This window comes from Simochromis diagramma, unplaced genomic scaffold (assembly GCF_900408965.1).
Source record: "Simochromis diagramma unplaced genomic scaffold, fSimDia1.1 OVJJ01000344.1, whole genome shotgun sequence".
Lineage (NCBI taxonomy): Eukaryota > Metazoa > Chordata > Actinopteri > Cichliformes > Cichlidae > Simochromis > Simochromis diagramma.
In genome coordinates this window covers 5,111,011-5,125,344 of record NW_024387375.1, presented here as the reverse complement: position 1 = coordinate 5,125,344, position 14,334 = coordinate 5,111,011, and the positions used below count along the sequence as shown (strand labels likewise).

Below are 14,334 nucleotides of genomic sequence, written 5' to 3'. Positions count from 1 at the left end.
AAAAGAAGTCAGAAACGTGAGTGATCTAGATAGAAAACACAGACAGCAAACTATGGCGCTTTTCTATATATCTGATATAAAATAGCAGTGACGATGTTTTTAGCGAGGTGTTTGACCTTTGCCTAAGAAGCAGCATTTCACATCCTGCATTCTTCCTCTGTGAGCACAGATGAAGACCTTGGCCCCATGGCCCCGGTCTAATCTTTGAATCCGCAGCTGCCGTAGAATATTCAGCCATCACTAAGAGCAGATATGCTGCATTCATTAGGACTGCATTAGTAGCGAAACCCCATAACCTGCTGCCGGCTGAGCGCTGTATGGGGCAGCCTGAAATAAATCTAACACATAACTGGAGTAATAAATAGTCCTCCCTATGTGTGTGTGTGTGTGTGTGTGTGTGTGTGTGTGTGTGTGTTTCTCAGAGAAAGATATAAGTGAGTGAGACAATGATATAACGCATTGCTGCTCGCTACCTTTGACTGAGGGCTCTTAGCACTTTGTGTGTGTGTGCGTGTGATTTAAACTCCAGTCTCACTGCTCTGACACATAATCAATAGAGGAGAGTCCCCTCAGAGCCCTCTTACCCCTTAACTGCTTAACTGAACTTTAAACATTTAGGTTGCGGGGATCAATGGCCCCTGCACTCTGTGTGTGTGTGTGTATGGTGTGTGTGTGTGTGTGTGTGAGTGAGAGTGTGCGGGCGGATCCGCGTGTGTGTTTAACAGGAGTGGGAGTTCCACAGTGTGTTTTGGGGTTTAAATATCCCCCATCTATTGAGGCGGGAAGGAGGGATAAAGGATGAGGGAACAGGAAAATCAATGGCAGAATGGAACCCTGCCGCTATCGAGCTGTTCCAATTAACTCTCACTGAGGAAAGGGGGATTCCAAAACATTCCCCCGTTCGCTCGCTCACTCCTCCTTTTCGACTGAAATTACACCACTTTTTATTACCGCTTCTCACTCATCTCTCCCCGCTGTTGTCAGTTTCTCCATCTTTAAGCGGATGTAGATCATCGCATTTTTTTTTTTTTTTTTTACATTCCTCCAACTCTGTCACGTCTTTTTCATCCTCACGGGAAACTTTTTAAATGTAAACCTGTGGACATTTTAGTGTTTAGGAATTTTTTTTCCACATATCTCAATGTATGTTAAAGAGGTATAAACCCGCAATGATGACGACAGATTTCAAGTAAAGCTGCACAAACAAGGCAGTCCACACGCACACACGCAGAAAAGAATTCTGAAGCAAGAGTAGAGACTTTCTCACCTTTAGTCCCCTGAACTTTAAGACATTTCCACTTTCGAGAGAGCTATAAGCTAAACCGAAAATATGTCCAGAAACTGAAAATGTTGTGTTCATCTTGCTTCACATACTGCTCGTTTTTTTAATGAACTAAAACTACATTTTCATACACAAGCAGGACAAAATTTTCCACTACACTTTTCACACACAGACTTGACAACAAGGCCACCAAAGTGTATCTGCCGATTCAATTTAGCAATGTTTTCTTTTTTAATCCATTAGAGAAAGAAAACAACTCAGTGGATAGTCTCCTCAGTTATATTTTCAATGTTCAGTTGCTGCTAACCAACTGTACTCCAACACTTCCTATCTACAGGGTTGCTGTAGTGGCCCTCCTGGATATCACTTTAGCTGCTACTCCAACAAGTCTCTCCTAGACTTCAACTACCACAGCAAATCTGCAGCAGGTGACTCAGTCAGTCCGTATTCTGCTCCAACCAGACCCTCCTGTTACTGCAATTAGATGCAATCCAGGACAGGATGACTGGTCCACTGTAGGTCCAGCTGAGCATATTGTTTTTAATTTAGTTAACATCCTTTTTTTGGTAGAAAAAAAAAAAAAAAAAAAAAAGAATCGCTCTACAACAGCTTTACAAAAGCTTTACAAAAGCTTTTCACTAAAACCCAGGTTACACAAGTTCTCTTCTCATTTAATTTTTTTTAAGTTTGTTTTTAGGCTGCTGGGAAGGGGGATGGATAGCACAAGTGTAAAGAGACCAGAAGTGTAGGGAAAAGGAAATGACATGGAGTGAAGATCTGGACCAGCTGGATTTATAATCAGGACTCACTGCCATTAGTGTCTGTTTTTTTCACAAACGAGCGTCAACATAAAACACCGGAATGTGAAATTTTGATAAGTGATTAACTACTTAATTGTACGGTCTACATCTACTTCTGTCAAAGTCGGGAAAATCCCATAATGTGTGCCTGTGCACGCATCCGTCTCTAACCTTGGTTTTTAACCTCTGCAAACTCTTTGTTGTAGTCCTCCAGTGTCTCTCGAAGTTTGGTGTTCTCTGTCTCAATGTCGTGCATCCTCTGGAGCTTCAGCTGCAGCTGCTGAGCCAGCTCCAACACAGGTACAGGATCTGGTAGAGAAAACACACACCATGTTAACACACTGTAAAGCAGATCAGACAAGCAAGGGCGGCAAGGTGGTGTAGTGAGCTAGGAATAACTACATTCATGGCCCTGTGAGAGAGAGGGAGAGCTTGCCCTGGTGAAGAGTCCTTGGGCAAGGCAATGAATCTCTAGCAGCTCCAGGACAACTGTTCTGGAGCCGACCCTGACCTCTGATCCCCCTTTGGAGGATTAGTGGTTAGAGCAGAAACCAAAACATATCACAATTACCAGTCATACTGCGATGAGGGGAGAACAGTCTGACATCTTCAAACCAGAGCTTGGCTATACTTTTAGAAATAATAATGTGGCAGTAAATTCTATTTAATGTTAGTTATTTATAATAAACCTGTTTTCAAACTACTCTCCATGATAGAAGGTTCAATACTTTAGAGTAGGGATGTCCAACTCATTTTACATCGTGGGTCACACACAGCCCAGTTTGATCTTAGGTGGAACTGCATGATAAATGTGTAAAATTACAGAAAGAGTCATGATAGTTCATTGCACAGATTGTCCTGTAATTGTAAAATATAAAGTTTTTGTTAATTTACTGTAGACTCACTAGTGGCTGAAAAGCAAGTGCTTTCCTGTCATTCAATTACTTTGGTGTAGTATGAATTGCACTGGGGGTAGGCAGTCTTTATCAACAGGAAAATCTTAAAAACTTGTGAAAATACAGTTTAAAGGCTGGATTCAAGTGTACGTCGGGCCGATTCAAGCCCCCGGGCCTTATGTTTAACGCTCCTGCTTTAGAGTAAAGCAGCTTAACCTTGATGCGTCTTCATCACTGGCTTCTCACGGCCACACTTAAATACATTATTCTTATTTACTGATAATGACCTAAAAAGAAAGTCACCAGGCTCTTATAACATCAGAGCACTTCGGTGATTAGAAAAGAACAGATCAAACTTCGTACTTATAAGTCACTGTTGGTTTACCCATTCTTTCCTAACAAAACTTTATCCATAAAGTCTATTGAACGATAGACTATCAGTCTTTGTATCAAGCGACCATTGTTGAGTTAGGAGATTAACTTTGGTTTCTGTATGGGGGGAAAAAACATAATGCGTCAACTGTTGGCGCAGCGGGAGAACCGGATAAGTAGAGGCACACAGTAACATAGATGAGACAAATTAACAGGAGAGATTACTGGGCTATGATCAGTTGAAATGTTTCGCTATGATGCCGCTTGAAAGCGAGAAAGAAGAAAAACATGGGAGCAGACAGATGGACAAAGCGGAGCTGTAAAAACAGGCAATGAGAAAAGGTAAATACGAGATTAAAGAAACAGAGACAGAAGGAAGAAAGGCAACTTTCTGGAGGCATTTTACCAACATCTCTGAACACACAGCAGGGTTAACTGTCAGTGTGATGAAGAGAGGCCTGTCAGTCAGGCCAATCACATCTGATTGGTGCTCATGGGTGGCAGACTGGTGACAGGCAGCCAAGAGACGCAGGCGACGCTCATCAGCATGCCAGCTAAAAGAGCAGTTTATGTGTGTGTGTTTGTGTGTGCGTGTTTATGAGTGTGTGTGTGTGTGTGTTGTACAGATAAGAGGAACTGACAGCTTACAGCTGGGGGTAAGGGCTGTGTGTGTGCGCGCGCGTTTGTGTGTGTGTCTCATGTCTGACGCAGTTAGATATCTTAACTATGCTAATGAGAGATCAGCAGAGAACGATTGGGGAATTTCATGCTGATTTTGTGCTGTCAAGGTGACACGCCATGCAGGGCTTGGCTCTGACACACACACGCACGCACACACCTCTTCACATAAACACATGCGTTTGCTTCCAAAGTCTCACAAAAAAAATACACACAAGTACAAACACTCACTAACATAACTGTACGCCCTGAATTTGGACTCCTATCTGCCTCTGTGCCCTTGAAAAATCAACTTTCTCTCCCTCTTATCAAACCTGTGTCCTTCACTTGGACCCCCCCGCTTCAAATCAACTGTACAGCCTGTTAAAAGCAGTTTGACTGGTGGGCCACTGGTGCTGAACGCTCTCACCAGACACCTTTAATCTAAACCAGAGCACACTGGGCTGACTAACCAGGCCTTCAGCTGATAGAAGACAGAACAAAACACACTGTTTCCTCTTTCAAGACTGCTGCATTAGTCAGGCCGGTCTGTGTCTGTGTGCGTGTATGCATCAGGCATTACATCATTGTCTCGCTGCAAGTTAAGAATAGCCCCGTCAGAGCTGGCGCTGACTTATTGGGAGCAGTACAATCCAAAGATATTACTGTAGGTCTATCCATGTGGGAATATGATGACCTCCTTACGCTATAGATGAACTCAACTCTTTCATTCCTGCATACGCGGCCCCTTCAGGGCTCCCGAGCAGCTGAAAGTCTCCTACCAGCAGCACTGTGGCTGTGTGTTCTGCAGCTCTCGGTGCCGCGCGGCCCTCCCTCAGCCTCAGTGCTGCTGGATGCGACCGCTCGTGTATGTGCACACTTTGCCGCGGCCAATTGTGGGCACGCTTGTCATCCGTATCAGGACGCACCTTCTGTTAAGACCCTATAACGGCTATACCAATGGGGATGAGGTCTCCTGGGGACATATTAAGGCGTCGCACACGCCTGGATGAACAGTGAAGCAGCACCAGAGGGACGGTGTCACACGTTTTCTGCGTTTTTCCCTGTTGCTGCTGTCTGCACGGATGAGGGAAGGTCTCCCTGATTGCAATTCCGGACTAGGGAGGAGTCTACACAAACACACTTGTATCATCACTAAGAGCAGTCTTACCTGGGACATCGATTATTTTTTTGTACACGTTCAAGAAGGCGGCCTCTGCTTCTTTACTCCTCTTACTCAAGGCATCGATCTGCAAGGAGGAAAAATAAAACGTAATTGTTAAACGTCAGTTACCATACACTCCAAAAACAGGCACATTAATTTAACGGTGAGAGCCGTCTACATATCTGTCTATCCTCACTATGCCTTGGTATGTTGCATGAGATCGGGGCCGTCATGACAGCGGCCACGTTGGTGTTTCCTTCCCGTGAAGTCAGTTCAGCTGTTCAGCCGATGACGGATGCGTTTCGTTTGCTGTGTACGTGTGTTCGTCTATCCGTCTGTCCTCGAGTGAGTGTGCCTAAGTCCTTCAGTCTGTTGTGTGTGTGTGTGTGTGTGTGTGTGTGTGTGTGTGTGTGTGTGTGTGTGTGTGTGTGTGTGTGTGTGTGTGTGCGTGCGTGCTGGCGAGCCTGTGTGCAAATGTGTGTGTTTGTTTCCCCTCCAGCACACTGACATCATTAAACAGCTGGCTCAGTCTTTCCAGCCACAGCAGGGGCAGATTATTCAGTCAGCTCTTAGCAGCAATACAGTGTGGATCCATTACTGATGCAGCCATTAACACAAGAGGGCACGGCATGCATTCCATCACCGATATTATTGAAACGGACAGCATTAGATTGGATCTATAAGAGATTAATTCTAAAATCATACTGGAGAGGGGAACTTTTACGCTGTTGTCAATGCTGAAACATGAGGCAACGAGCTCTGCCATAGTCTCTGTGTCACACTTCAATATGAGAAGCAGACAGAGTAGGCGAAATGCATCTGAAATCAAGTCTAAATCGAGGGAAACAGATGCCAAATAAAGACATTCAGATGGTGCTACTGTACTGGGCAGAGCTACAGCTGACTACTCTGGCTCACGCACTCAGACTAAACAGCCTGTGTTTCTCTTCCAACTCCTCCAGCACATTCACTGAGAGAAAAGGAATAAAGACAAAAGCCTATATAAGTCCAAATATAAAGTCTTCACATTCCCAGCCAAGCCAGTAGTGTAGTTGATGGGTGGTTTAGGGGTTCTTGCCACTGTAAACAGAGCGGGCTACATGTAATACTGCCTGGGCTCCTATGGGAACCTAATAAATCTCTTCACATGGCTTTGATTCATCTCTAGTTTTTTAGCCGCAAAACATCTGGCCCTGAGTAGGCTGGTGCCAGCACCCCACCCCTCCCTCTTTTTTTCATTTCTCTGTGTCTTTCTCCCCGTCTCTCTCACAAATTCTCTCTCTTGTCACTTCCATGTTCTCTGACTCAGTCTTTTCTTTTCCTCAATTTGTTTTTTCCACTGTTAGCCTTTCTCACATGTTTCTCTGTCACACTTGAGTCTCTCTTGCATGCTCCTGCAATCTCCCTCCTCCCTCTCTCTCCAATACTAATATCTCTCGTTCTCACATCATGCTGCATCGTGTACTTTACCCTTCTTCGTGTGCTGTGTGACACTGAGCGATCAGAATCCTCAAATGCATGGCCGCTAATGGGAGATTACAGATACAGAGCACTAATACCTTTCTCACACACACCAACATCAAACCTGTCGAAATGTCCGTGCACACGCCTGTGTGTGTGTTTGTATATATAAGGGAATGTGATCAGAGACTTAAAGTCACGCCACACAATCTCATCATAAAAAAGAAACATACAAAAACCATCACACACACACAGAAAAAAAAATTATCTGCCAATGGCACCGAAGGAAGCCAGCTGCGTGACTGTACAATGACTGGGCCAAGGTCAGTGGTACACTAGCTTTATATAGCCCAACATGGGAGGCAGGAAATAGACATTTAATGTAGGACACACCCTACAGTTAGAGGCAGGTTAACTGCAGGACCAGAGCCATTAGAAGACCACCCAGGATTTGCAAATACAACCCTGCTGTTCCAAACTGCAGCTCTTTCAACCAATCCCAATGACATCTGCTATTACATGCTCCCCTGCCCCCATCCCACACACACACACACCAAGCAAAACAAATGAAGTGACACAAATGATACCTCACCAGTATCAGTAGGTTACTGATGAGAAGTGCTTGCAATTGCAAAAAGGTATCCCTGACAAGTCCACGCACACAAACACATACGTACATACGTCAGCACCTTGTGCCACCATCACTCAGCACCACCTTGCTCCCATATCTAACCCGTAGTGTGTGAAGGGCATCGGGCTGACCTGTGTGTGTATACATATATATATATCTGTGTGTGTGTGTGTGTGTGTGTGTGTGTGTGTGTGTGTGTGTGTGTGTGTGTGGCCCCAGTGGAGTCTGATAAGGGGAGGCTATGGGAAGCAGAGACTGAAGCCTTGGATAATGGAAAAGCTTATCTGATCGATGGACCAACAAGGAACACTGAGTATGCAACATACACACACACAAACACACACACACATAACCCGTTTACCAAACTGAGGCCTTGTGGAAACACTACTGTTATTGGTAATAATTATGACCCGAGGGCATCCACCTTTCAATGACAAAGATTAAACAGAGTATCAAGACCTCCAAGTTCCTGGGCTAAAACTTTTTATTGTTCTGTCTGAGTTCTACATTCACTTAGTAAAGATTCACCCTCCTGGGTAAAATGCTTAAGGATGAGTTACTGTGGGATTTCGACAAGACCTTCTGGCTTCTGGTGCTGTCTTGTCCTTGATCAAAGCATTGAGGGGTAAGCAAACAAAGACGGGCTAAAATTACACATTCTCAGAGCAACTCATGTCGTGGCATGCAAGCGTGCAGAATAGGCGACTGATTGATGGGCTGCTCTAAGACTGGCGCGGGTGTACAGTATTATCTCAATAATCATAAGATAATGTCCTTCTCAGTTCCGCGACCACCCACTACGCGTCTCAGCGTGTTCTGGTGTGCACGCCGTCGAGGTGTGTCAACATGAGGATTGTGGAAACAGCTGACAAAGCCCCAATTATACCGCTGCCGTTTCTATTCTCTAAATAGACTGTGGATCATCAGCAGAACATGGAAGAACCACTATAAATTACAGCATTTTTACATAACCACTGGCTGTGGTTGTTGCTCTAACACAAGAATATGGAAACTAACCCAGTGTTAAACTGTAGCACTCTATGGCCAGTAGCAAAGCAGCCCTGTCACTATCTATTGAGATGATTTTCTTTCTCTGTGTGTGAGAGTTTATGTCTGTGTGTGTGTATGTGTGTGTGTTAGAGAAAAGATTCTGCTGAATGTCCACCCACTCCAACCCCAAATAACGCCCCAGTCTAAACCAGCCGCTTCCACTCCTACCCACTGACTTTCACATATGGGAGAGAACTGGAAATGCATGGCTGCCAGTGAGGAGGAGCCACGATGGAAATGGGCCAAAATGATGGAGGAGGAGGATAGAGGGTAAGGGTGGAGGGGGAAAACAGCAGGGGTATGATATAGCACACACAAAAGTCACCTTTGATTGGTCAAGGTACACAAAAACCTTGGGCAAACTTAAAGTAAACATGCATGTGCCACAATGAGCAAAAATGGCTCATGATTCACCAAATCAACTGAAGAAAAAAAAAAGAAAAAACAACAACAAATATCCCCCCACAGAATCATGCAGACAAAGTCTGAGGAAATAGCACTCGGTGAGTTGTGACTGGCTAGAGCTAGGGTTTTGTGGTGCCTTTTTCTTTTTTTTTTTGCAGGATGCAATTTAAACACACCCTCGGGCAACAGGACTTCATGAATAGGACAGAAAATCAAGAGCAGAGCAGAGCAAAGAAAAGAGGGAGAGGAAAGAAGGGGAAATGAGATAGTGGCAAGAAAGAGAACAGGAGATGGCGAAGTGAAGAGGGGAAAGAGAGAAGTGAGAGAGAAGAGATGATGATTGAAGACAAAAGTTAAAAAAAGAAAAAGAAAAAAAAGAAAATGGCACTGCGAGAGGAAGCAAGTTAGCAGTTAATGAATGTCAAACAGGCTTCATAAAATGCATTATTTGATTACTTTGCTTGGAGCATGTTATGGATATCGCTGTGTCAATAATAATTTCCAAAATAATCCACTCACCTCTCCTTGGAAGCTCTTAAGCAAAGGGGCAACCTGTTTCCGTAAATCCTAAAAAAAAAATAAAGAGGAGATTAGTGAGTATCAAAAACAGAACAATCAACTGAATATTTTAATCCTTAAATAGCACTAAATAACACAGGGACAAGTGGCAGAGATGCACAAGTTGTATAATGACTATGTAGCAATCAAATAAGCTGCTCAAGCAGTGACCGTTCCTGCTGCTGTCAATGAAAAACAAAAGAAAAAAACAAAAAAACAAAAAAAACACTGCGGTGCGTGAGTGATGAACATGATGTTAGGGAGGACGCCAGGTTTGTACCCGGAGGTGTTCCGGCGGACAGCGTTTCTCACAAGAACAGGTGCAGCACCACCTGGGCCACCCAGGGGCAGCGCTAGCCCACGTGAGAGTGAATGAGCCGAGGAGAAGGCCTACCGTTAATGCAAATCATGTCCGCGCACCAAATTTTATTTTATTTTTTTACTATAACGGAAACGCTCCTTATCCTCCAAGTCCCATTGCATGACTTTCCAGTACAAGTCAGCAGTTTCAGATTAGACACCCGGTCGAGTACGTATCAGGGGAACATGCAAATCACCGTGCTGTTAGCTGAGCCCACATCCTGACAAACTGAACTGGAGCGTATGGTAAAAGCGCGGCAGAATAGGACATTCTGTACAGGAACACTTGATTCGCACAGTTTGTGAATGCACGCGCACTCTCAAAACTGCCTAATGAAGATGTGAAGTAGGGCAACGACAGATGTGTGCTCGGGAGACTCGGCGCCTTTTAGAAACCCTCTGCCTTTAAAAGCCTAGCTGAGGCTGCAGGGGAACGTGCATCCCAAACTGACCTGGGACCAGTGTCTGGGGCCAGGCCTAATCCCAGGTTGGTCCAGACAGGCCGCTTGTCTGGGCTGAGGACAGGTCGTGACCTTGGTGACCCCGCTTCATTGTTACCTCATCAGGGGTCGTTGCGGCTGTTTGTCTGGGCCAATTCAATATCCCCCCGCTGAGGGGTAATGACCTGCACCCTGCCCCCCCCCCAAAAAAAAAAACCCCTTCCCTCTTTTTTCTCCCTCTAACACAGAGAAGGAGATGAAGAGCGTGGAGGGGAAAAAAAAAAAAAAAAGACCCACCCACACAAAACACCAGATAAGTGTCAGCTTCATCGTTTGCATTCTGATAATATTCTAATTTTACATTTCAGTTTCCTTTTAGTTTTTCGATGACCTGCACTACAGCGTATTTGGATTCATGAAAATACAAAATATAAACAAAAGTTAACTTGTTTGGAACTTCTATGCCCCTGTTTTGCTGCAAGGCAATGAAAATGCAACATTTAAGGCACTTTTCACTTCAGTATCTCACACTTGGTGTTATCATCAACTCAGCGCCGATTCACAGAACCTCTTATGAAAATACAGTGACCAAAAAAAGTAGTCCAGCAATAATTGCTACCTTTGTTGAAATTATAATCTTCAGCTTTTTTTGAAGGAGTCTGCGCGATGAGTCAACTCGAGGCAACCATAAATTTTTTATTTTTTTTAAGAAAACCAATCATATGAAGTCGCTCTATTAATCTCATTAACTTTTTGAGTTTTTAGGTTTTAGTAGCTGTAAGCTTTCATAAATGCTGCAGCAACCTCAATGATTACTTACAATTATTATACTTTTGCATTTTTCTTCTTTCGTTTTTGTGTTTTTGTTTTCGATTTGGTTTATTTTCAGACAGTTTCCAGATGCGGATTGATTGTTTGGGGGAGAGAAAAACGTTTCGTTCTTTTCAGTGTTACTTTTAGTCTTTAATTACTTTAGTCTGGAGTGCTTTAGTCACATTTTTCAGAGGTTCAGAATAGAAATACGAACATAAACAAGATTTTCTAAAGGCTGTTCATTCACACATGTAGACATCTCAAGTCTCGATAAACACATGGCAGGTAATAAAAGCAAATCAGACCAAAGTGACAAAACCTAAAACTGAAGATTTCAGTATTTTTTTTACTCTATTTTAGTTAGATTTGAGTTTAGCTTTTGTTTGTATTGAGCTTAACTAAAATGCTTCATTTACACCTACTTTTAGCTTTTAGTTAATTATAATAACCTAGTGTAGACTCAAACAAAAACAAACACACGCAAATACCACACGGCACCAAGCGACTCCTCCTGCTGAACACCGGAGTTTTAAACCCCTCTGGTCCACTCTGCGGTGCTCCACCCCCTGCCCCCTCCACTTCCAAAGATTTATGACCATATAACAACAATGCACACAGACACCATGGTCAATGTGTGTGTGTGTGTGTGTGTGTGTGTGTGTGTGTGTGTGTGTGTGTGTGTGTGTGTGTGTGTGTGTGTGTGTGTGTGTGTGTGTAGTGAGGGGAGTGGAGGGGCCCAGGCAGCAAGAGATGGATGGCTGGTGTGTAAGCTGCCGGCAGACAGCAGACAGGCCAGCCCGAGGAATCCTCCAGGGAGTATGGAACTCCCATTCGCTGTCTGTCTGGCCTGCAGCTAAACACTAACATGTGTATGTGTGTGCACGCGCACACCACACCACACACACACACACACACACAGTTGTTTTACTACCACTGCCTCTGGCTAGCAATCTTTGGGACATTTTACAACCATTCCCACCCTTGCCTTTATAACAGTGTAGTAGAGAAGTCTTGACTAACTAAAAGGAAATTAAGAAGTGGATGAATAATTTAGGTGACTTAGGAAGCGCAGCGAGATGTAGTCTCTAAAAAAAAAAAAAAATTCAACAGTGTGTCAGTCCTAATGAATTATAAAAACTTTGTTTTCACGCTGCATTTCTTTGCACTACTTTCAAAATGCTACAAAAGCCTGCGTGAGTGTGTGTGTGTGTGCGTGCGTGCGCGCATGTGTGTGTTATTATGCAGACCATGAGTGCAGTTCACACCGAGTACAGCTCAGCAGACTAGACACAGTCAACGTGGGCCGGTCTCCTGGTTGTTGAATAATGGATCAGAGACGGACTCCCGCTCAGCCTAATGCAGTCTGATCTGATGTGACTGTGATCTCCGTTGACTGGTGCGGACCACAGAGAGCTGACAGCTCGCTTTATAAGCTGGTCAACCACACACATACACATGCAGCCACGCAAGCGATGGAAAAAAAACGCTGCTCCTCAAATGCACACAAGACGATCGGGGCATTTTTAATCAAGCGCGGGCCATCACACGTTATGAACCAGCCTGTTTGGTAGGCAGCCTTGATGCTTCTGTATTTCCAAACGCCCGGAGTTTTAGTGCTGATTCCTATTGAGGCTGTTACAGCCCTGTAATGAATCCTGTCGCTCGTCTGGCCTGGCTCAGATTCCTCCTCCACATACCAGGGAGATGCCAGGGGCCACACAGACGCCAGAGGAGCCTTCCTAAATCACAGCCTTGTTACACTGATGAATGTGTGTGTCCTGTTCTGTGATCTAGGCTATCTGCCTCTGTGTGTTTGTGCCTCTGCCTTCTCTGCATGTTCTCTTTGTGCATGGCTCCCGCTGCCTCTGCATGTGTGTTTCTCTCCCTTTGTGTCTGTCTTGCCTCCCTGTGTGTGTTGTTAGCTGTGCGGTTATACTTGGAAATGAGATTAGAGATGAATGTGTAGGGTGAAGTGAAATTAGCATCCTTTGTATGCAGGTACAGTTTCCTCCCGTGTATACTCCTCTACAGCGGGTGGGCTACATGCTGAAGTCAATAGTCACAATCCCCATCCTGTGGTAACTATAATAGGCCTACTGTCAACTCCGCGGAGAGTTGACAATTTTCTATCCACTGTCTACTCCGTTCATAAATAATTCATGCTGCCATCAATAATTCACCATGGTGACATTACCAATAATAACACAACAATACTTTGTTTTTGCTGTGAGGTTTGAAATACGTTGCCTTGGTTACAGAGATGAAACAAATATTCCCTGGAGGAGTGATGGGAACACAGGAACAGGACAGAATTCCCTCCTGATCCCACTTAGTAGTGTTGTCTCTCTCTCTCTCTCTCTCTCCCTCTCTGCTCTGCTCTGTCACTCTCTCCTTGCCTCCCTCTCTCGCGCGCGCACACACACTCACCGACCACACTTTCTGCTCGCATAAAAAACTAGGTCAGATAATACAAACTCCTGAGGGGTTTTCTGTTTTGTCTCTTTAGGATTTCAGGGAAACTAATGGAGAGACTATTTTTGGGAGCCAAGCCCGCATCTCTGTTCCGTCTACTCCTCTCAGTAAATAATCACGGCTACATTTATGAAGAGGAGAGCAGACACCGAGAAATGCCGAGGCCAAGCGTGATTGTCAAAAGAATTGCGGGGCGCACTGTACGCGTGGCTGTGTGTTGGTGCTCGCCTGTGAATATCTGATTTTCTCACCTCTGGAGTGTTCTTCTTGAACTCGCGGCTCAGGTCGATGAGTTTCTTCCTGGACTGTTCGCTCTCGTCCTGTCTGTTGGCAAGCTGCGTGGCGGTGACGTCTAGTTCTTTCTGCAAGACAAACAGAAAGGTTGTTGTTTTTGTTAGTTGCATTCAACATTTTATTACACTTATCATTACTGTAATGGTCATTATAATCGTAATCATTGTTATCAATTACGATTAAAATACGGGAGCTGTTTTATGACTAGACTGCAAACTGTTGGACCTATTTGCTTTGCTGATATTATTCAGAATACTGCAGTAAGCTGAAAACACGGCCACAGAGTAGAGGTTTCTAAAAACTAAAACTTTGATTGTGCTTCAGCTTGTGGCCTTCATTAGGGTCTACACAAAACATATTACAGCCATTTTTAAAAATTTGAGGCATAAAGTTAAAAAAAACAAAAAAAACAAACACACACATATATGATTGGTTGCTTTGTATTTTAAATTATTATTTTTGACCTATAATATGTCTGTGACCACTCTGGCACAGGCCTATCAAATCATAAAGTTCCACTGGTTTTGCTGGAGCATTAACCTGTTCAGAAAGCAGAACCACAAAACCAACAGCCCACCAAGGAAAAACCTGACGGCCTTTCACCCTGACAGTCAATCAGTTACCGCTCTAACCACTACTAGTAAATGCCCAGGCATGTCAAACCAATTGTTGACTACC

At 44.2% G+C, this 14,334-nt stretch overlaps 1 protein-coding gene across 3 annotated transcripts in view; it reads right to left on the bottom strand.

Annotated features, from left to right (window-relative positions):
* The window catches only part of cux1b (cut-like homeobox 1b), a 62,284-nt gene that overhangs the window by 30,967 nt on the left and 16,983 nt on the right, over window positions 1-14,334 (bottom strand). For all 3 annotated transcript variants that reach the window (XM_040009261.1, XM_040009262.1, XM_040009263.1), the window contains exons 2-5: window positions 13,614-13,724; window positions 9,239-9,286; window positions 5,179-5,257; window positions 2,254-2,391 (exon numbers count right to left, since the gene is read on the bottom strand). In XM_040009261.1, coding sequence (XP_039865195.1) covers window positions 2,254-2,391; window positions 5,179-5,257; window positions 9,239-9,286; window positions 13,614-13,724 — 376 coding nt within the window. The remainder of the gene's footprint in view (window positions 1-2,253; window positions 2,392-5,178; window positions 5,258-9,238; window positions 9,287-13,613; window positions 13,725-14,334) is intronic.